General features: G+C 39.9%; 1 protein-coding gene across 8 annotated transcripts in view; it reads left to right on the top strand.

Moving 5' to 3' along the window:
• Nucleotides 1-11,130, top strand: part of Tox3 (TOX high mobility group box family member 3) — a 105,716-nt gene extending 94,586 nt beyond the window's left edge. For 6 of the 8 annotated variants that reach the window (XM_058575796.1, XM_058575795.1, XM_058575794.1 and 3 more), the window contains exons 5-8: nt 1,686-1,913; nt 3,683-3,763; nt 9,134-9,868; nt 10,141-11,130. In XM_058575796.1, the coding sequence (XP_058431779.1) occupies nt 1,686-1,913; nt 3,683-3,763; nt 9,134-9,868; nt 10,141-10,218 (1,122 nt within the window). In that variant the 3' untranslated portion in view covers nt 10,219-11,130. Of the gene's footprint in view, nt 1-1,685; nt 1,914-3,682; nt 3,764-9,133 lie in introns of all 8 variants that reach the window. The other 2 variants (XM_046435028.2, XM_046435027.2) reach the window with 1 other exon arrangement.
• The last annotated feature ends 10,982 nt before the right edge of the window (nt 11,131-22,112 follow it).

Below are 22,112 nucleotides of genomic sequence, written 5' to 3'. Positions count from 1 at the left end.
TGGCACAAACGGTACCAAATTTTCTTCCAGAAAAAGAATATAGTTGTTTGACTCAATTAGAAAAATATGAGCGGATCTATATTTTGTTTTTCTTGTTGCTACAGTAATGTTTTCATTGAAGGAGAACTTGGCTCCAGTTCAAGCTGTAGTTGAAGGATATGGGTTCCTTTGAGTGGAATTAAACAAGTCTCACTCACTCTTGAGATTTTAGAAAAAAAGACAATGAATGGGGTCTACAGATTTATTGAATTGTGTGAGTTATGAAAAATGGCATCTTGAAGGGGAGGTGAGATAAGATTTAACACCCTCTGAAGCATTTTAACTACCTGTCAACTGGGGTGGGTGTTATTACTCCAATGGCACAAATCTAGAAGGTGGCCAGTGGTTTCTTAACTTTCGAAGGTTCAGAGCTCTCAAAAAATCTACATATCAGTTTCCTCTCTTAAGAATTTTAGTAATTGGATTAAGTTTCAAATGACCCTCATTCAGAAAGTAATAATACTCTAGGAATATTTGAATTAGGATTCAAGGCCATTAAAAGCCAATCTGTTAGTAACTTTTATCTATCTCAGCTGATCTTGCCCAAGGCTGGCTTTTAAAACAGAATTTGTCAAACACTTCAGGATTCTTGATGAAATTAACCAAAAATTGTTTTCAACATAATTGTACTGTAATTGAGGAGAAGAAAAAACCCAAGGTTGATAAATCATTTCCTTTATGATCAATATGATCAATAAAAATAGATGGTAAAAAGTGAATATGAAGCTTAGTAGTTTGTAAATTGTGGGGGGAGGGAGGTAGAATCTATGGATCTATACTGTATCATTTCCATGGTCTTAACTTCAGAATTCATAATGTGAATCAATACCTGTGAGTCTTTATGGCAATTAACTTGTGGATCAAGTTACTTACCACATATAATAAATATCTTCTTATTAGTCCTCTAGTTAGTCTTGGTGATTTTAAGCATCAACTGTGATTCTTTTACAGGTTTTTTAATTTTATGGAGAATATTAATTTCTTTTTTTATCTCCAGTTAAAGTGGTTTTGACATTTTTACATTTCTTGTTATCCTGTCTTTTAGAAAGTTATTGTTATTTTAGAAAATAAAGATGACCTTTCCTTTACTGTGCAGTGTAGTGATTACAGCTTCTTTCTCTTTTGAGTTTCCAGAGACTCATTAGCAAAGTAACATTCTGGAAAAATTAAAAAAAAAAAAAATCAGGCTTAAAAAAAATCAATTAAGACCGATCATACATATGGCATATGATTGTGGCAAGGGACCTCGTTTAAAATACCTGAATGTGATCGACATCCAGGATGTTGTTAGGTTTTACTGCTAAAATCCCTGAAAGTGTAAAATATTTTGCTTGTGTGTGCATAAGCATATACCTATAGTATTGCTTGGAATAGTGTTCTGTTTTTCATTGCTCATAATTGCTATTTAGAGCATATGCTGTGAATGTATTGAAGATACTTCTGGGTCTCATTAATCAGTGTTCTAAATGCTAATCTCTGCTGTCCAGTTAACTATAAGCAAATTCGTCCCTCCCCCGCTTTTGGTGGTGATTCATCTGTTGATGATGCTTAACAAAACCTTCAAAGAATAATTGTGGATCTGAGCAAGTCTCGCTGTATTCTCTGCAAGTACATTCTAGGCAGTGAATTTTCTTCCCGCTTTGCAGGCCATTGGAGAGAAAAGAGCCGCTCCAGATTCTGGCAAGAAGCCCAAGACTCCAAAGAAAAAGAAAAAGAAAGATCCCAATGAGCCGCAGAAGCCAGTATCAGCATATGCCCTGTTTTTCAGAGACACACAGGCTGCAATTAAAGGTCAAAACCCCAATGCAACCTTCGGAGAGGTCTCAAAAATCGTCGCGTCTATGTGGGACAGTCTTGGAGAAGAGCAGAAGCAGGTGAGGCAAAGATCTGAAGTTACCAGGATATTCCCCATGTATTTTCTGAGTGCATCCATTCCATTAATATGATTGCTTCTTATGAAAGCCTTTCTAAGCTATGGCATTAAAACACATGCATATAAATCCAAGCAACTCTCTAGTTACATCGATTTCTCAGTCAGTTTAAGGGTGCATGTTCAGAATCCGGTCACAGGAGGGTTGGAAGAAATCCAGGCAGTAGCCTGCAAGCATCAACTTTTGATGATAATCTTTTCATTTTAAATAATGTGGAATTTTTTTCCCCCCTTTGTTCAAAAAGGGCCCTACAAAGGGATTAGGTCCATCCTGCTTGCCTTCCCATTGATCATCTTTCTGAACCCTTGTGCTATCCTGGTGGGTTTCCAAACTTTGAAGCTGCCTCTGCATGTCTCATTATTGTCACTGGGCATTTGAAATTTTATTCCAAGTTCATTTTAAAGCTAGGCAGTGTGAGAGGTATTCAGAGATTAGCCATGCTGGTGGGAGATACTTCCTTAGGGGCCTAGCCTCCTCTCCTTCCCCTCAAAACGACTCCACAGGAACGAAGAAAAGAACGGGTTCCTTGGGGGCTGGTCCTCCCCTTGCTCCTTGCATGAAACCTAATTACCATTAATAGGAGTCAACTTTTATATCGTCACAGAAGAATAGACCCTTATTAGTGATAAAACAGAATAATTGTTTCAGGAATGAAGAGTGGAAAACTTGGGATTTTTTTTTTTTAAGGAATCATGAACTCATTTCCGGTGGCTAGTTCATTGAGAGGGTGCAAGTATTGAAATTCCCTGTTTGTTTGCCATGAGCTCATCACCTGTACAGAGGACTGATTTTCTGTCCCCTAAGTGGAGTTCTAAGGAACTGGCAAACCGAACTTTCATGCTCTGGAGAGAAAAAATAGTTGCATTTTGGTCTACCACCTAGCCATCAGACAATTTCATAAAAGGAAGCCCAAATCATACTTAATAGACTGGGATTTAATTATGTAATTCATTGATCTCACTAATGGAAATCTCCCACCTTTTATTATTTCTGACTTAATTTTTTATTGTTGTTTTTCCTCTCCCAAAGAAACCAAGTTTGAAAGGTCTCCATCTCTTCTCTTTGTTCTTCACAAATTCTACCGTTTATTTGTTTGTGGTACTGGGAATTGAACCTAGGGACACTTAACCATGAAGCCACACCCCCAGCCCTTTTTTTGTATTTTATTTAGGAACAAGGTCTCACTGAGTTCTTTAGTACCTCACTAACTTGCTGAGGCTGGCTTTGAACTCGTGATCCTCCTGCCTTAGCCTCCCAAACGTCTGAGGTTACAGGTGTGTGCCACCATGCCTGCCTGGCTGTTGTTTGTTTTTAATACTCTGATTTGATTTCCCTTGCAGTTAAAACATGCAAGGGAAAGAAGACACAGATAGAGAAGCTTGTTATTTACTAGAATTTAAGCTATTTGTGGCAAAGCTGGTTATTTGCTGCCTTAGCATGAGGCCTTCAGCTCTGAAGGCATCTCTCTGTGGCAACCCCAGATCTTTTCCCTCATTCTTAGAATAAACATCCCAGTTGTGCTGCAGTGCTGAGGACAAGGTTTGGTGTGTTTTAAATATCCACGTGCTTGTGGGTAACATTTAAAAATCAAAGGGCGAGGAGACCAAACTTTGTAGGTGAGTGATGTTTATGCGACCTAATTTGCGTGGCTGTTATTTTAATAGCTGAGAGTTTATAAGCTAAAGGCAGTGCTAACTGTTGTCTTTTAATAGGTATATAAAAGGAAAACAGAAGCTGCCAAAAAGGAATACCTGAAGGCCCTGGCTGCATACAGGGCCAGCCTTGTTTCTAAGGTAAGCCTGTGTTCAGGGTGGGAAGCAGCCCTCCGGCCTCAGAAACACAGGTGTGACTCCCCGGAGAGCTGATGAAAAGTATCTGAGCATCTTAACCTTGATCTCATCAGAGATCAGCTGAATGAGGACAGGAGCAGTAGGACTTCATGTAGGCTGCTGGATCTGAAATGTTGCTAGAAGGTTCACAGATCGGTATGCAGGTGTACATGGCCACACAAATACAAATCTTCAATAGCCTTTAACTCTTTCCTTGTGTCAGGGATTGGAATCTGTCTTAATGTCCTCGATTTAAAACTGGGAGGTGATTTTGTCAGGCAAATTTATGCTATGGAAGACCATATCATAAATTCTTCAGTGGTTACATTATCCTCTTAGGCAATGGTGCTTTTTTTTTTTTTTTTTTTTACTTTTTGTGGTACTGGGGATGGAACCCATGGCCTTGTGCATGGGAGGCAAGCACTCTACCAACTGAGCTATATCCCCAGCCCACAATGGTGCATTTTTAATATTTTTTTATTTGTTCTTCTTAGTTACGCATGAGAGTAGAATGTATTTTCACATATCATATGTACATGGAATATAACTTCCCATTCTTGTGTTGTCCAGGATGTGTAGTTAAACTGGTCCTATATTCATATACGAACATAGGAAAGTTATGTCCGATTCATTCTACTGTCTTTCTCATTTCCATCCCCCTCCATCCCCCCACTTTGCCTTGCCCAATCCCATGAACCCCCACCTCCACCCCACCTATTTTGAGTTAGCATCTACATATGAGAGAGAACATTTGGCCTTTGGTTTTTTGGGATTGGCTTATTTTATTTAGCATGGTAACTCTCCAGTTCCATCCATTTACCAGAAAATGCCATAATGTCATTTGTCTTTATGGCTGAGTAATATTCCATTGTGTATATGTGCCACGTTTTCTTTATCCATTCATCTGTTGAAGGGCATCTATGGAACCATCCTAGATGGTTGGCTATTGTGAATTGAGCTGCTATAGACATTGATGTGGCTGCGTCACTGTAGTATTCTGATTTTAAGTCCTTTGGATATATACTGAGGAGTGGGATAACTGGGTCAAATGGTGGTTTCATTCCAAGTCTTTTGAGGAATTTTCATACTGCTTTCCAGAGTGGTTGCACCACTTTGCAGTCCCATCAACAATGTATGAGTATAAAATAGTCTATTTTTGACCAAACTGTTCCAAATGATATAAACAAATAAACCTCATGATTATTAAAATAAATAAAAAATAAATATTCCAAGTACTAAGACAAAGCATGTGTATTACACATAGACTATACAATGGATCCTGATGTATTACACAATTCCAAGGCAAATGCCACTCTAGTTGATTGTTAACTTGATCCAAAAGGAGTGTGAGCTGTGCTGTTTATTTATTTATTTATTTATTATTTTGCCGAGCTGGGGATTGAACCTAGGACCTCATGCATGCTAAGTAAATGCTCTTACCACTGAGCTATGCCCCCAGCCCTGAGCTGTTTGTATCATTTTAATATTTAATTACATTGTCTTTGCCTAGAATTTAGATGGGCTTTGGAGAGGATAGTTTGAACTAATGTTTTTGCTGTGGATATATTTCTTCTGGGAAGTCAAGATGCCATTTCATTGTCAGTGTTGTCTCAGGTACAACAGAGGACCTTGGAGCCCACGTGAAAGGGTTTACTGCCTTTCTCTCTTTTTCACCTGAGTATTTTTTCTTTACACTGAGATTTGCTGGGCGGGGGGCGGGGTAGGGGGTGAGCAAGGGCGGTGGAATGTGATGGACATCATTATCCAAAGTGCATGTATGAATACACAGATTAGTGTGAACATACTTTATATACAACCAGAGATATGAAAAAGTGTGCTGTATATGTGTAATAAGAATTGTAATGCATTCTGCTGTCATTTATTTTTAAAAAATCAATTAAAATTAAAAACAAATAAATAAATAAAATTAAAATTCCCAGGGTTGGGGGTAGATTTCCCGGGCTGGGGTTGTAGCTCAGTGGTGGAGCACTTGCCTTGTATGTGTGAGCCACTGGGTTCCCTCTCAGCACCACATAACATAATAAATAAGTAAGTAAATAAATAAATAAAGTCCATCTACAACTAAAAATATATTAAAAAAAAAAAAAAGATTTGCCCCTGGCAGCTGCTCGGAATCGGATCCACAGGGGTCCTCCTGCCTTTGTTGACAGCTCTCAGGACACTTCCCACTTTGTTAGAAAGAGGAAACATTTATTGAGTCAATAGCAAAACCCTTTTCTGAGGCTCTGGAAGACACATGCTGGGAAATATACTGATTCTGTACTCACATTTGCACACTGCTCGAAAACTCTGTGAGCTACAGGTGTTCACACTGGAGGTAGAGGTGGTTAATGAGTTGGGAGTGCAGGGAAGAGCCGTACTTCTTCAGTAGATCATTTATTCATTCATTTACCCAGAAGCAGGTACAAGTAATCTTTGTGCATTAAAGCATGAATAATGGGCCATACAATGATTGAAGCCAAGAACCAGTTTCTCAGCTGACGAACTTAGAAGGCATAACTCAAAAGTGATACATTGTAGCATGCTGCTATGATGTATAACTAATTAGAACAAATTTTTTAAAAAGTGATAATTGGATTAAGATCAGGATCCAGAGGTATTTCCTGATGGACTCCAATGACCCCCCCCAAACCCAATGGGACAGAATTTTTAAAAGAGTAAACCTTAAAATACTGTTTCATTTTTTAACTCAGTAGATGCTATTTGGGAGGATCCTAAATCTATACTCAGAGACCTAACATACTCCTTGAGGTATAAGCTTAAATAATTTCCTCCTGAACCCAAAGTGTGAAATAGCTGCCAATACTGTGATCTCAGAGGAGGCAGCTTCTAGTTGCACAGAGTGATGATTAGACCACCACCAGAACTGGCTGATTTGGAACCCATAATTTAAAGAGATGGGGACCCATCGAGGCTGTCCAGCGTGTTGCCTACATGCTTGTGAAGACTGAAAATCAAATCCTAGTAGAAAAATTAAAAGAATCAAGAGACAAGAAATTGGACACATATGATTTTAGTTCTCAAATATAAGAGCCACGATGTAAGGGGAGCTAATTGAGATTTCCATGTCTTAGACAGACTACTCATCCAAGGGGTGAAATAACCCCAAGCAGGATCTCATCCTCATGGTTACAGGTAACATAGGGGGTGCATCATATTCCCATTTACTGGACACCTCTGTGTGCAAGAACCTGGAATTTCCTTCCTTAAGTCGTGACCCCACCGTCACTTTTCATCTTCCAGGAAATTAAGAAAAGCTCACTATTAAACCATAGGAGGTAAATGTGGCAAGACAGGAACTCTACAATCACCCACCCAGCTCCACTTACTATCAAGATGGCCCCTGTTAAAAGCATAATGATGCAATTGCCCATGTAGACTTTCCTGTGGTTTCTTCCTTGAGACTACCTTGGTGATTTTCCAACATTAGAGTATATATGATCTAAATATGCATATTTATATGTACAAAATTGTGTATACTTTGTGGGTCATGAGGTTTTTTTAAAGACAATTTTGAATATTTATAGCCATTATCTTACCCTAAGTCTTCAAAATGGGACCCTCTAGTAGCAGGTAGTCATTCTGGGTTTTCATAAGGCAGGGAGTTGTTCACAGAGGGATGGTACTTTACAGTGACAATTTTGTGTTCAATCAGAAGCCCTCAGAAATGACTTTGTCTACTTGGGGGACTCCTTGTAAGGTGACTCAGGTTTCTTCTAATAGCAGGGTTTTATCATTGGAGTCATAAAAGCTATAAGTACTTTAAATCATGAAAGATACTAGACGGCCACTTGATGTCTCCAAAGTGCCCCCTGCTCCTTCCTTCTCAAAAGACACCTCTAATTTTGTGGAACAAAAGAAGAAAGAAAATAGTCTTTAAGATGAAGTATTCCAATCACTATTGCATTTGTAAAATAATTTACCCTTGTGGAAGTAATTAGTGTATTTTTAGCACAGAATAGGTTTCCATGTTGGACCACAGATTTTTCATGTGTCATTAAGAGATTGTTCAGGCATGGGAAGGTTGAACATTCTTCTCTTATCCTTTGATAAATTCTGGAGATCTTCACCATGGCTAGTCAGGCATGGTGGCACATGTCTGTAATCCCAGCAGCTCAGGAGACTGAAGCAGGAATTCAAAGGCAGCCTCAGCAACTTGGCAAGGATGTAAGCAACTTAGCAAGATCTGTCTCAAAAAAACAAAATTGAAAAAGGTTGGGGATGTGGTTCAGTGTCGAAGCACACTTGGGTTCAATCCCCAGTACCCAAAAAAATCACAGTTGGTAAACCGAAAACATTTCTAAAGTTGTAAAGGACTTCAGTTTAGTATCTCAGAGTAATCTAATTATGTTTTCTTATAGTCAAGTGAGCACTGCATAAATAATTATGAAAACACAGGGTTTTGAAGCTTTCTAGTAGTGGTAGTTTTCTGGTGGTAGTAGTTGTTAATTGATGAAAATACAAACATTTATCAAGTGCTTCTCAAGGGCCAGGCACTGTTCTAAATGCTTAACACATGAGCTCATTTAATTCCCATAACCTCTGTATAAGGTCAATGCCCTATAATTCCATGTTATACATGAGGAAGCTCAAGAATAGGTGGATGAATTAAATGGCCCAAAGATACAAAATTGTTCAGTAGCAGAGCTGGATTTGAACCCAGGCAGTCTGCGCTTCATTGTTTTTCAACGTATGGTACCTCAGTGGCGAGGTTAGTATGGGCTTAAATGCTGAAGAGTTAGTATTTTTAAAAACCTGTACCAGTCATCTTTTGTTACGCAGTAGTGTTGTGTAACTACCAACCACAAAGCACAGTGACTTATAAAAGAAGCACTTATCTCTGAGCCAGCCAGTTAGCTGGTTGGTTCTTCAGATCCAGCCCCGCTCCTCTATCTGGGGTCAGCTCACAGGTTGTTGGGGAGGTGGCTGGAGTCACTTGCATGCCTGTAGTTGGCTGGCTGGCAGTGAGTGGGCTCTTGAGGGGGGCATTTGGGTCATGTGTCTGGCCTGCACGTGGTGCTGAGAGAGTGAGTGGAAGGGTGCACGGTCTCCAGCCTTAGTGTGGATATTGGATAGTGTCTCTTTCATTCTAGTGACCAAAGCAAAGGCACAAGGGCAGCTTTGACTCAAGAAGGTGGAGAATTTGACTGTGTCCCGGAAGAGCTAAATAGTCACATGACAAAGGCCATGGAGATAGGAAGGCATGAATAATGGTGGCTGTCATTGAAGTCAATTTATAATGCTTAAAAATATGTAGGTACTCCACATACTTGTAGATCATAACATTCTGGAATTTTCTTCCCCCAAATTCAGGCTGCCGCTGAGTCAGCAGAAGCCCAGACCATTCGTTCTGTTCAGCAGACCCTGGCGTCCACCAATCTGACTTCCTCCCTCCTTCTCAACACTCCGCTCGCTCAACATGGAACGGTACCAGCCTCACCTCAGACTCTCTCACAGTCGCTCCCTAGGTCAATTGCTCCCAAACCCTTAACCATGAGACTCCCCATGAACCAGATTGTCACATCGGTCACCATCGCGGCCAACATGCCCTCGAACATTGGGGCTCCGCTGATAAGCTCCATGGGGACCACCATGGTTGGCTCAGCAACCTCCACCCAAGTGAGCCCTTCGGTGCAAACCCAACAGCATCAGATGCAATTGCAGCAGCAGCAACAGCAGCAGCAGCAACAGATGCAACAGATGCAGCAGCAGCAACTCCAGCAGCACCAAATGCATCAGCAGATCCAGCAGCAGATGCAGCAGCAGCATTTTCAGCACCACATGCAGCAGCACCTGCAGCAGCAGCAGCAGCAGCAGCATCTCCAGCAGCAAATCAACCAACAGCAGCTGCAGCAGCAGCTGCAGCAGCACATCCAGCTGCAGCAGCTGCAACACATGCAGCACCAGTCTCAGCCTTCTCCCCGGCAGCACTCTCCTGTCACCTCTCAGATCACATCCCCCATCCCTGCCATCGGGAGCCCCCAGCCGGCCTCTCAGCAGCACCAGTCGCAAATCCAGTCTCAGACACAGACTCAAGTATTGTCACAGGTCAGTATTTTCTGAAGATGCACGCGGCAGGTGGATTTGCGTGCGGAGGAGAGCGACACAGGAGGGGAAGGCACACGGGGCTGGAACGAGTAAGCTGGTGTTGGTTATGCAGAAATGTGTAACAGATCAAAGGGTCCTCTCAAGCGTCTATTAGATAGGCAATAAGAACTACAGTGTAGCTGGGTACCACCTCTTAGCTGACTATCAATCACTTCGTTTTTAAACAAGAAAAGCTGTGCTCTTTTATGTGATGCCTTTTTTTATTTATTCAGGCTATACCTACAATATGTGAATCAAACCGTTTAATGAATCCTGGGACATTGCTGATGACTATAAACTGGCCTCTCTGAGTCATAGAAAATGGCCTTATTTCTCCAGAAGTGAGTTAACCACACTTCCAGGCTGTTTGAACTTCCGAAGCCCTAAAAATAAAATAAAAATAAAAAGCACAGTTGTAACTACCTGAAATATGAAGATCCAGTTTCATACAAACATTTGTATGATGTAAATCGTTGATGGCATTTTTTTTGTCATGAAAAAAAATAATAATAATGTAAATCACAGACTTTTGCCAAAGCTCTTATTTTTTTTTCCTAAATCTCTCCAGAAAAAAAAATGCAAGTGATTAAATTCAATTATTGACTCATTTCCACTTTTTATCCAGGACTTCTCCAAATCAAGCCACAGTATATGTTGTAACAATATCTATGACCACTGTTAGCCCATCCTATTCATTGCAATTAGAAGAAAAGAAATGTGAATACTATATTCCGTGTTTTGAGTGACAAGTTTCGAAAAATAAAAACACTGTATTTTTAAAAGGGAAATGCACTTAAATGAAAACAGTTATTACAAAAGTTAAGATTTAAAAAGAAAAAAAGCAAGAGTTTTTATTATGATGTAATACCGGTAGAATATTTAAAAGGCACACTACATCTGAATAATCAATGTAAATATTTTCTTTCAAAGTTGTAAGTTTTCATATCATGTGTTGTAAAGTTTTCCTAAATGAGGCTTTAACGTAAACACTGGTGACATAAACCATTCATTGCTACGTTGCTTATTGTGTTTTTATGCTGTTTTATACTTTTTTATGAGTTATGATAGCAGCGATTAAGTTGTTTGTATTTTGCTTAAACTGAAACAAAATGCTTTTATCTTGCTATAGAATAAACACATTTCAGTAAAAACTGTGGACTGTATTTTGATGCAACAACGAGGAAACTGTTCACTTTTCAAATAAAATGCTATGTCAAATTTCACTTTCGTTTCCTTGAATACATATAAGATGGGGAAATAGGGCACGTGCCCCATTAATTTGCACCCCAGCTTCGTCGTTTCATTTTCATTTGGAAACGTGATATTCGTGGCTAAGAATTCTGATTGATCAGGCTAAAACCGGAGTCCTTAAAAAGTACTGGAAATATCTTTATAATATTCTTTTTGTTAAGATGCAGGTACAAGGTAAATAGAGAAAAGCAATCATCTTCTCTTTTGGGGCCACAACTATCTGGCACGGCGTGGTTATTGCTATTAAAATGGATGGTGAATGCTAATTTTAAAGCCAAAATAATTATTTCAGTGCCCATTTCTTCCCCCTCTTTTTTGCTCTATGGTGGCTTCTCTTTGAGAGCCGTGTGACCACTATCCCCAGTTGTCTTGCATGATTAATTACAGCATCTGTCCTGTCAGAAGCTATAATGAAGAGGTCTTGATAAAAATTGCAAATTACCACTGGCAACAGTCTTAAACTGCTTATGATAAAATGAAAATTAAAAACAGCAAGTGTCAACCCTGACCAGAATCCTAATCTGGAAAAATGAGGGTGTGTGTGTGTGGTGCTGTCCAGAGATACTGTGTGCAAGACATTCAAAAATAATAGAATATGGATTCCTCAAAGTTGTTGTATTTCAAAGAATATTTACTGTATGTTGTGGGTTATGAATAATGAATTCAGCTTTCAATATTTCATAATCCTTGCGTACTCTGTATTATGTACAAATATTGAACAGCAAGAGATTCTAATTATAAATTTATAGATTTCTTGCCGTAGAAAAATTTATGTCTAAATTGAAGCTTTTCATAAGATGTATTAGTTGACAGGTATCCGTGTTCAAACAGTCTCAGGAAGATGCCTAATCACATCTACAAGGGGGCTTTCTGTTCCACAAAGAAATACATCAGACCCATCAGAAGCAGAGCTGATGGTAAAAGATTTTCTGTGAATTGAAACTAACATTACATAACAATAAGAACCATTTTATATTCTGTTGTGAAACCTTTAGACAAATGTCTTCAAAATTAATTGCTAAACTACATGTGACAGTAATTGTGTATTAGTTCTATAATTGTCATTTTGAAAACCCATGAAGTATTGCTTGGAAAAAAATGTCACTAGTGATAAGACTTAATTGCAAGTGAAGTCTGTTTTCAACTGTTTGCAGTTAGAGGCAGGTGTTGTAACATCTATTAAATGATTTTATAAATCTTAGGTTTTATCACATTTGATTAAATGCTGCTAAGCCACTGACGGTCAATTCCAGGGGAAAAAAAGAGAAAAAAATAAATAAACCAATACTTTAATTACTACAGTTTTAAAAATTAATCACCAGGCGAAATTATGTATTTAAAATGTCAAAAGGCTTGAATCATGAAAACAATCTTCCAACCTTTTTACCAAATTATTTTTCTCAGATTCACAAAAGCATATTATGAATCGACTAGTATTTTAATTTATGCATGAAACTGGTTTCTATTCCTGAGATTTAAGTAAGTCCTGGTGCACTTTTTCTTTTTTCTTTTTCCAGTTACAGATCAGAAATAAATCAGGGTAATGAAACAGAGGCATGAGAAATGTGGTATCTGATTGGTATAGAACTCTTAAGTGGTATGTGGTATATAGACATTAAGGGATCTCTCCTCTCCCTTGTCACCTCCATCTCACGAGTACCTTGCCTCTCCCCTGAAGTGGGGACATTATTTTATTACTCTTGGCTAAACATGTTCTTTTTGCATTAACCTGTACTGCCGTATGATGAAAGAACATAAGGAGTTTTCATTTTTAGCTGACACGGGGTCATTAGTTCCCGACTCAAAGAACAAAAGCTTAAATGCCTTCGTGCAGCATAATTTCTGCAATATATTACCACCTGATGGAGGTTCAAAGGCTTTCTAGACAGATGGATTAATATCTCAAGTTTAAGTAGGAGTCCTCCGCTGTGTCCATTCAGCGGACTTTAGACATCTGAATGGTTTCTTTCCCATTTCTCACTTCATGGAACATTTTTCAGCACTGGACTTCAATCTAACCTTTCTTCCTCCCCCCCACAACCCCCTTTGTTTGGCTTTTGTTTTGCAACAGCTGTTATTATCGTTTTTGGTCAGCTGTGATTGCTGGAGGCAAAATAGGACCAGATGGTGTTTTGCTATGCATGAATGGAGCGTTAGAGGAGTTGGGATTGAATAGGCCAAGTTTGAATGGTGTCTATGCACCACCTGCCTGCCTTAGCCATGGCGTACACATCACAGTAGCATGATCCGTCTCAGACCTACTAGAATCGGATGGGAAAGTGGAGAGCTGGGTGGATTTTCCCCATATTTATTGATCCTCCATGCACTAACAGAATAATGCAGCATACAGTCAATTTGAGTTAATTGGATATGACACAGCATGGACATGTAATCTATCACTGTAGAATCGTGGTTCACTTTAAGGATTTCACTGCCTCCCAAAACACACACACACACACACACACACACACACACATAATAGCAAAAATTAATGGGCTAAGAGGCATAAGTTAAAAAAAAATAGCCTGTCTCAAATAGACTAAGTCCCTGCGGTTGAGGTTTGGGGAGGAAGAAGATATTTTTAAATGTTATTTGTTACCAGTCAATAATGCAACGTAAGAAAACTTGTAATTCTGATATAAATAGAGAACTTTTGATGTTATCCTTCAAATATTGCAAATATCCTTACACTTATAAAAAAAAATGTGCCTTACTAAGAAAACCACAGATATACAACCAGACTTGAATTATCTTTGAAAATATTCTTCAGTATATAAATTTTTGTCCCTGATCTACTCAGATGTAGTTAGCTTTACTATCTGAACTGACCACAGGATTAACGCTTTCCAGAATGTTAAAGCTGGTGAACCGGTTTAACTGGTATCAACTGTGATCCTACAGGTGTGTAGGTTGTATGCATCAGTGTGTGTCGCTAAGGAAAAGCTTCCTCATCCCATAGACGTGAAACCAGGTATGCAGACAGACAGCTACATTTGCCTAAGGCCCTAATTACTTAATTTTACTTCTGCAACATGCAAAACCTGGTGATCTGTCCCAAAGGAGGAGCAAAAATAAACAGGACCTTCTGTTTACTTTGTATATGCTTGAAAGTTTCCTTAATAAAGGTTTACCCCCCAAAAATTAAAGATAACAAAGCTATCCTTCACCTGAGGAGTTTTCATTTTTTATTGGGGTAGGGAAGATCCCCACTGAACAGAATGATCAATGTACCCACAAGGGACACAAAACAAATTTGTGTGTAGGGTGGGGTTGGTTTGTTGAGTCTGAGAAAATGAGCATTCATTTAGGAAGGGGAGAGATTGCAATTGGTTAGGGGTATTAGAGAAAGCCGAATGAAATTATTGGCATTTGAGAAGTGCCTTGAAGACTGGGGTAAGATTTCATTCAGTAGGCCAAAATGGAAGTCCTATCCTGGTAGGATTAGCCAAGGGGAGGGTTGGAGGAAAGCTGTTCATGTAGAAAGCACAGGTACCTCTAAGCCACAGTAGAGAATCCAGCAAAACTGGACACAGTGCTTTTGCAGAGGTGAGCTGGAGAAAGTACTGGAAAGGAAGTTTGAGGTCAGATTGTGGAAGGGTCTGCTGGGGAATCATAAAAATCACTGAAGACCTCCTAGTAAGGAAGGTATGATCAGCATTGACTGAATGCATGAAGAGTTTTATCTTATGTTTTTACAAGTGAGTACTCAGCTGGTGCTGCAAGCAGAAAGAAAAATGGAGCAAGATCCCCCCCTTGAAAATGTACCTCAGTATTTGATTGTTCACATGCATAAGTAAAGCCAGGGCTGCACTTTCTCCCACACACCTCTTCCATCTTCCAGGTGCAAGAACTCCATCGAGAAAGCCAAATCCAGGCATTTTGGGTGGCAATGGTAGAATAAGCCTTATTCTGACATTAGCATCAAGAGAGACATCATTTTCTGCATTTCTGCTGTGAAAAGAAAGCTATTTTCACCAGTGGTAAAAAGTACCTCTCGGTGCTTGAACTCAAATGTGATGAATGATGAAAAGAAACCCTTGCTTTGTTGCTGAGTAAAACCTCAGGCAGCGCTGGGAGGGATGTTGGTTATGGTCTCAATTTAATTTCAAAGAAGAATCTTCACAGATAGGAAACGTGAATGTGGATGCACACTTCTTAGCAAAGGAATAATGCTCTTTTGTAAAACATCTCATTATCCCCACCATTTGTATAGCACTCTGTACTTTTCAAAGCCATTTTCTGTGGATTACTTTGTTCGTTTTCTTCTCTAGATGGGGCAGGAGTCAACCTCGTGGAACTAATTAGGAAACTGAGGCACTGAGACTTGTGACTTGTTCCCATGTTTTTGTTTAGAAGAGGCACAATTGAAACTGGAATGAACATTTTCTTATTCTAGGTCTCCTGTCATTACGTTTGCTTTCAAATATTTGTGTATGACATTTTTACATAATTGTACAGAGGATGAGTAACTGTATATGCTCTTGCTTGATAGAAATCCATCATAGTACTAAACAGAGGCACTAATCCATGTGCCTAGGCAAGCAGTAAACCCAGGTGAGTGCCACCCAACCTGTGTTCCTCAATGGGGCACAGTGCCACCTGGCCCTTGTTTGGGCATGAACACTTTCCAGTCTGATTGTTTTTCTTACCACAGTCTCTCTGTCATTATTTTGTATTCAAGCAAACAGCTTTGACTTGCGTTCAAGTTTTAGGACTGCAGGTGCCATCCAAGTGCCAAGGCATGATATTGCACTACATGTTTAAAAAACAATGACAAAAAAGTAAGTTTCAAGGGAGACTGAGATGGGTGAGCATCAGGTGGGTGTGTCTCGATATGCATTATGTGCAGAATCCAGTGAACAGATCCAATATGGAGCCTGGGAAAACCCAGGGGTCAAGCCGTCTCCATCCTGCACACTGCTTTGTGACTTCCCAGTCTTTCTGGGAAGACATGCCCCTTTTTGCTAAGTGGGGTGTATTCTACCACAGGGAGCCACTTGTCAAAGGAGATACTTCCCCTGTCAACAAGATTGTGCTGTTGACTTAATTTTAAATAAAGCACCAAATCTTACATTGCAAATGGTCTCTTGCTAAGGTTGAGTAGAATTCTAAATGTATTCACCAGGAACACCAGGTACACACAAGTATTCTGGTGAATGAATATTTGGGGGTTTCCATTTGTTAAGGTATTTGGGGGACTTGCCCCAAATCAACAAAGCAGTGGTTATTTTGAGATGTAGGTCTTAGGTTTCTTTTCAGATTTTTGCCCTACTTTTTCTTTCCAGCCAGTTTGCCTTGGGTCCAAGGATATATTCTTCCCGAGAAAGATGGTTTTGATAACATTCCTTGTTATATGTCATGGCTGTCATCCCTCTGACATGCAATAGACAGCCTTAATTCTCAGTTTGTCACAATGAGCAAAAATGATGCCACATCCTAAACCTGCCTTAATTGGTAATTTGCAAATTTGATACAAGATCTTAGTCCAAATTACCCAGGCCTGCTGTTCCAACCCTCACCCTTTCTGCCCATTCTTAATCCTCTCCTCTATAATTGGTATTGAGTACGTGGCATCCCAGGGGACAAATAACAGCATCTGAGGAAATTACTTACATACAGTCTGACCTCTTGTGTGCTTTTTGGATGCCAAATTAAGACATCCATCTTTGAATGTTTGGACAGTTACCTGGAAGGACTGGCACCATTTTGTCCATAATAACATTTTTATAAATTGTCCAAATGCTGGCATACCTAGCTTGGAACTTTTTTTAATGATGTTCAGAATATTTTGGCCAATGAATATGAGCATGGCCACAGTTCTTTCCAAAACAGAACCTCATTCCATGGGGAAATGTAGTATCCTTTTGTATGGAGCAAATAAAATCAGCATTGCTCATGTTATTTGGAGGTGAGACTCCCCCCCCCACCCCCCGACTCTCCCTCCCCAAAAAGAAATACTATGTTTTCTTATAGCCGAACTCCTAAAATCATGATTGGCAAGGAGATCAGGACTTCTGTTGGGGAAAAATTTCAAAATTGAAATATGCTAAAATTTGACAATGGTGTTTGCTTTTAGATCATCCAAAGCCCAGAAATGTGTTGCTTGGGCTCAATTAACTGCTAGCCACAAGTAACCAATCAAAACAATGACTCTCAACAACAGGTACAAATCATCTTTCTTGGGTCAGGTTTTACTTGCTGCTAAGAAACTGGTTTATTTTTAGGTTGTGTCTAAAGTGTGCTTATTGCTAGAAAACAACTGATTTTGTCTGTTGGGAACAAAATATGAACTTTGTTCTATTCATCTCTCTAGGTCAGCCTTGAGTAGGTAGTTCTAGTTGTCTACAGAAGTTTAAGTTCTTGAACCAAAAACTGTTTAGAGATCAGAGTCATTTTTTTTTTAAAGTTGCTATTTTTTTGGGGGGAGGAAGTATTAGGATTGAACTCAGGGGCATTCTGCCACTGAGTCACATCCCCAGCCCTATTTTGTATTTTATATAGTGACAGGGTCTCACTGAGTAGCTTAGTGCCTTGCTGTTGATGTGTCTGGCTTTGAACTTGAGATCCTCCTGCCTCAGCCTCCCAAGCTGCTGGGATAACAGGTGTGTGCCAACTGCCTCACTTAAATTGCTATTCTTTTTAATTGTTAAAAAAACCCCAACTTTTCACATAGTGAGGGGCCTCTTTAGGGGGGAATCATTGGGGGATTTCTAGAGGAGGAACTGGTACTCACAGATCTTACTAACATTGTATGAAGGGAAATTCAGGAAGCAACATTGTTCACCAACCTTAAGTGCTTAAATCTCCACTGCACATATAGGAATTCAGCAGAATTATGAAGAGCAAAGTGCCCTTGATGCTAAATAGAGACTGCAGAGGTGGGTCAGCCTCTGGGTAGCTGGGTCATGATTCCTGCAATGAGTGTGAGCCACCCAGGTAGCTAGGCTTTAAGTCAAACACACAACACAGTCTGAGAAGATCATTAGAGTCATTTGGTTTGTGAGGACCCAGACAACAGCCATGAAACTGCTTGGCCCAGAATTAATAAGCTACATTTTGCAAGCCTGTGTTCTTACAGCAACTAAGAGTTTTATGTTTGATACAGATGGTGTTTATGTAGAGTATTCGAGCTCAGCGTGAGAAGTAGTCATAAAACAGACTGGGGTTTGGTATAATTATTCACAATTACTATTGTATAATTGAATATCATAACTATTATATAAAAAATATTTTAAGAAGTAGACTCTGCTCATACTTCCAACAGTAGTTCTTAATAATAAGAGACATATGATGTAAACATCGTAACATATTTTATGATGTTTACAAACTTATCCAAGGTTTGGCAAAGGTGCAGATGTAAAAAGTCTGGGTTCTCTTTCTTGCATACTCAGGAAAACCAGTCGCCTCTATGTTCGGTAGCAAACTCCCTTTTTTAAGTCACCTGTAAGACTCCAGGAGCCATCCTCATTAAGGCCACCCCAAAGAATCGATGGAGGTGAATATCAGTATTTTAGCAATTACAAAAGAGAAAAACGAATCTGTTCTAGGGAGAGTACCTGTGTTCCAGCTTTCTCTAACCCCGTGGAGCTCCTTCAGGCCAAATTGTGACAATTGGCTCATTAGCATAATGCTTATTTTTAATATTTCTGGGCAGAATTGTGAATCTATAATATCTGATCATTAAATACATAATCTCCTATGTCTTCTAATAGGGGAAAAATCCACGCTTATGTCTCTATCACCCCCAAGCTACAAAACACCCCCAAAAGAAAATTCATTACAGTTTTAAGTAAAACTTCATTTCCTTTTAATTGTGTTTATAAAACAAGCCTGTGTTCATGAGCATGGCAGCTCTTCATACTGATAAAAGGAGGGCGTTGGAAGTGGATTTCAGAACACATGACTTTAGCGCTGGTCCTGGTCTCTCACACACGTGTAATGAGCATGGAAATAAATGAAGCTCCTTAGCATCTGTGGCTGAACTTTCGTCTGTGACTCTTGAGGGTAACTGCTAGACTTTGATGACTGGAGTCTTTATCACCGTATTGCTAAGGCGTTTCCATGTGCACCGTGTTTGCATTGAGAAATGAAAAGGGCATCTATTATCTGGATATCTCACTCACTTCCATGATTTCTAAGCAGAGGAGCAGGTGCCAATCCAGAGGTCATTGCTCGTGCAAGTCCATCTCCTGTTGCTGTAATGACCGTGCCCTTGGATATTTATCTGCCAGGTAAACAGGCAGACATCTTGTGCCTTAGCAGCTTGGGAAATGAGAGTATGCCCCCCTGTTATGTCGGTGACCAGTACTTACTGTTCCAAGCCTGGACGGAGACAGCCTGTTGTAGATATGGTTTCCAAAGAGAATGCCTCCAATGTCCTCCCTGGCCCTGGAGGAAGAAGGAAGGAAAGTGTGGCTTTAGTACTTTTATGCCCAAGTGTGTGGTTCTAGCCTTTCAGAGATTTTCAACTGTCCTGCTGTTTTTTCCACTTGGAAGGTGGCCAACCACACTCCTGACTCAATGAACTCCAAGATCAGGTTCCCGGAGAAAGAGAATGTGAATATTTGTGAGAAAGGACACATGAGGTTTTACCTACCTCGCCCTGGAATTGCTCACTCCCTGTTCCCCGCCCCCCCAAAGGTAGAACACAAACGTATACATATGTATTTATATGCTGCTAACTTTGGCCTATATATTGCAACTGTTTCTTTATGACTCTGCAGTCCCTCTTGTTAGCAGACTGGCTTAATTTTATCACAGGAGCACCCCAGGGGGACTGTTCATGAAAGTCGTTTCTGATGTTGACCTCAGTATTTAGGATTTGATTTCAAACACCCTAGTTTCCATTAATAGCTCACTGTGAATACACTACCTATTAATTATTCTCACCTTTTCATGTTTACAAATGCTATGGGTTTTTCTCTAAGCTTTATGAAATATAGTATCTATTTATTTGACTTCTTATCCTTTTGGCTCCCAGGGAGGCATAACATTACCTAATTGAGACACTCATTCAGGCATTCATTCAGCAAATGTTTACATGGTGTTGTGTTCTGATAGGGAATGCAGTTTCCCTAATTCAGTAAGGATTTGGGGACCCAATAAAATAATATTAAAAAAAACAGGGAGGAGGGATAGGGTGTATACAGGAGGAACTACAAGTTTAAATAGGGTACTCAAGGAAGGGCTCACTGAAAGAGTGGCAGTGGGGGAGGGGAGGAACCTTTAAAAAATAGCATCTCCTTGGGCCTGTCTAGGAAAAGATCAACCCAGACAGACAGAACGTGAGTGCAAAGACTCACTCAGAGAAAGGCAGGGCAGGGCAGCCTGTGGATGGAGGGAGATGAAGGGGGGAAAGAGCCATAGACAAGATCCAAGTGGGAGGCAGGGAGGCGGGGCGTGGAGGCTGGGGTTCTGCATCCTCACAGGGGATCTCAATAGCTGTTCATTTTTATTTTTTCCCCTTAGATTTAATAACAGCATTGTGGTTATGTTGGGAGGAAAGAAGGAATATTTAATTCTTTGAGCTGCATTTTGAAATATTTATAGATAGAATGAGATGATGTCTGGGATGGGCTCCATCATAGACAAGGTGCAGGAAGGAGGTGGATTTGGTGGGGGCAGGATTGGCCATGGTTGAGAGGTGCGGGAGCTGGGTTAGGGGGACACAGAAGTCAGTGTACAATTTCATCTACTTTTGTGTATGCTCAATATTCTCCATAATAATAATAATAATGTAAAAAAGAATCACCTAGGGAACCTTTAAAAACCGGCATCTCCAGAAATTGACATAGACATGATTGGATTCGGATGCAGCATCAATGCGTTTGTTTTAAGCCTTCCCCAGGTTTGGATAATTTCCTGTTAGTATAAAAACCACTGGAACAGACCCTAACAGGCCCTGGGTAGCACTGGGATTTTACTCTGATTGAGAAGTGCAGTCTTTGGCAATTGGCGGGTAGTCGAATGACATGATCTTACTTATATCTGAAATGGATCATTCTGGCTGCTGGGTTGATAAGAAACTATAGGGGATGAGAACAGAGAGGCAGAGAGATCCAGTCAATTACGACAAAAGTAATTGCAAAAGAGTTTGGTGCAAACTGCAATATAGAGAATGTCAGGCACATACAAAGGTAGACAGAAAAACACATTGTCATTCCACTTCACTGTTTCTGAGCAAAGATGGACCCTTCCAAAATATTCTAGGATGGTGTACTGTGAAAGGGTAATAGCATTTCAGATCTTGGAGAGAATATAGCATGTGAGAAAGTGAAACGACCCAAAGGAACTCCCTCAGCATGGGGGAGGTCACTTGTTCTGTAAACGCTTTGACTTTTGTTACTTAAAGCAATTAACACTGCAGTTACTTATTCTAACTTTGCCCCAATTGTTGCTTTTTAATTGCACAGAAGGTTAGAAAAAAAAAAGTTTTCAGTCCAGCATACAGGTACTTAGAATTTCCTCTTTCAATTCCTTGTGAATGAACAGAAGGCTTCAGAAATCCAGCCAAAGCACTCAAACCAGTCTGCAAGGATAGTTCTGGTGTTTCCTGCATATGACAGACTCTTACAAGTTTGGTAGCAGAGTCCTCCTCATCCTCCTGGGCTGTGCCTTCCAAATGTTACTCTCAGACACCTTCTTTGGTAAAGCTTTTTTAATCCATGTCTGTATACTGAGTGTGCCTGCTGTAAGGTCCTGTGTTGGACTTAATGGGGAATAGGTTGCCTAAAATGCAGACTTTGCTTTTAGAAAACTTGTATTCTGACCTCCCCCATACCTTCTTGAACCAACCATTGTACTTCAATGGATTCACAAACAAGCACTTGGTGATGATTCAATGTGTTGGTCACTGCTGATTTTAAGACACAGGGATTACAGGTTCCATGTCTCATTCACAAATCTTTGTATTCCCCTCACCACCAACATGGGTCTACAACAGACACTTAAAGAT

The sequence above is a fragment of the Marmota monax genome, unplaced genomic scaffold (genome assembly GCF_021218885.2).
Source record: "Marmota monax isolate L192 unplaced genomic scaffold, Marmota_monax_Labrador192_F-V1.1 WCK01_AAM20220418_F8-fsc00024, whole genome shotgun sequence".
Classification (NCBI taxonomy): Eukaryota; Metazoa; Chordata; class Mammalia; order Rodentia; family Sciuridae; genus Marmota; species Marmota monax.
The sequence above is the reverse complement of the archived record's forward strand: the minus strand, read 5'-3'. Positions and strand labels throughout refer to the sequence as shown.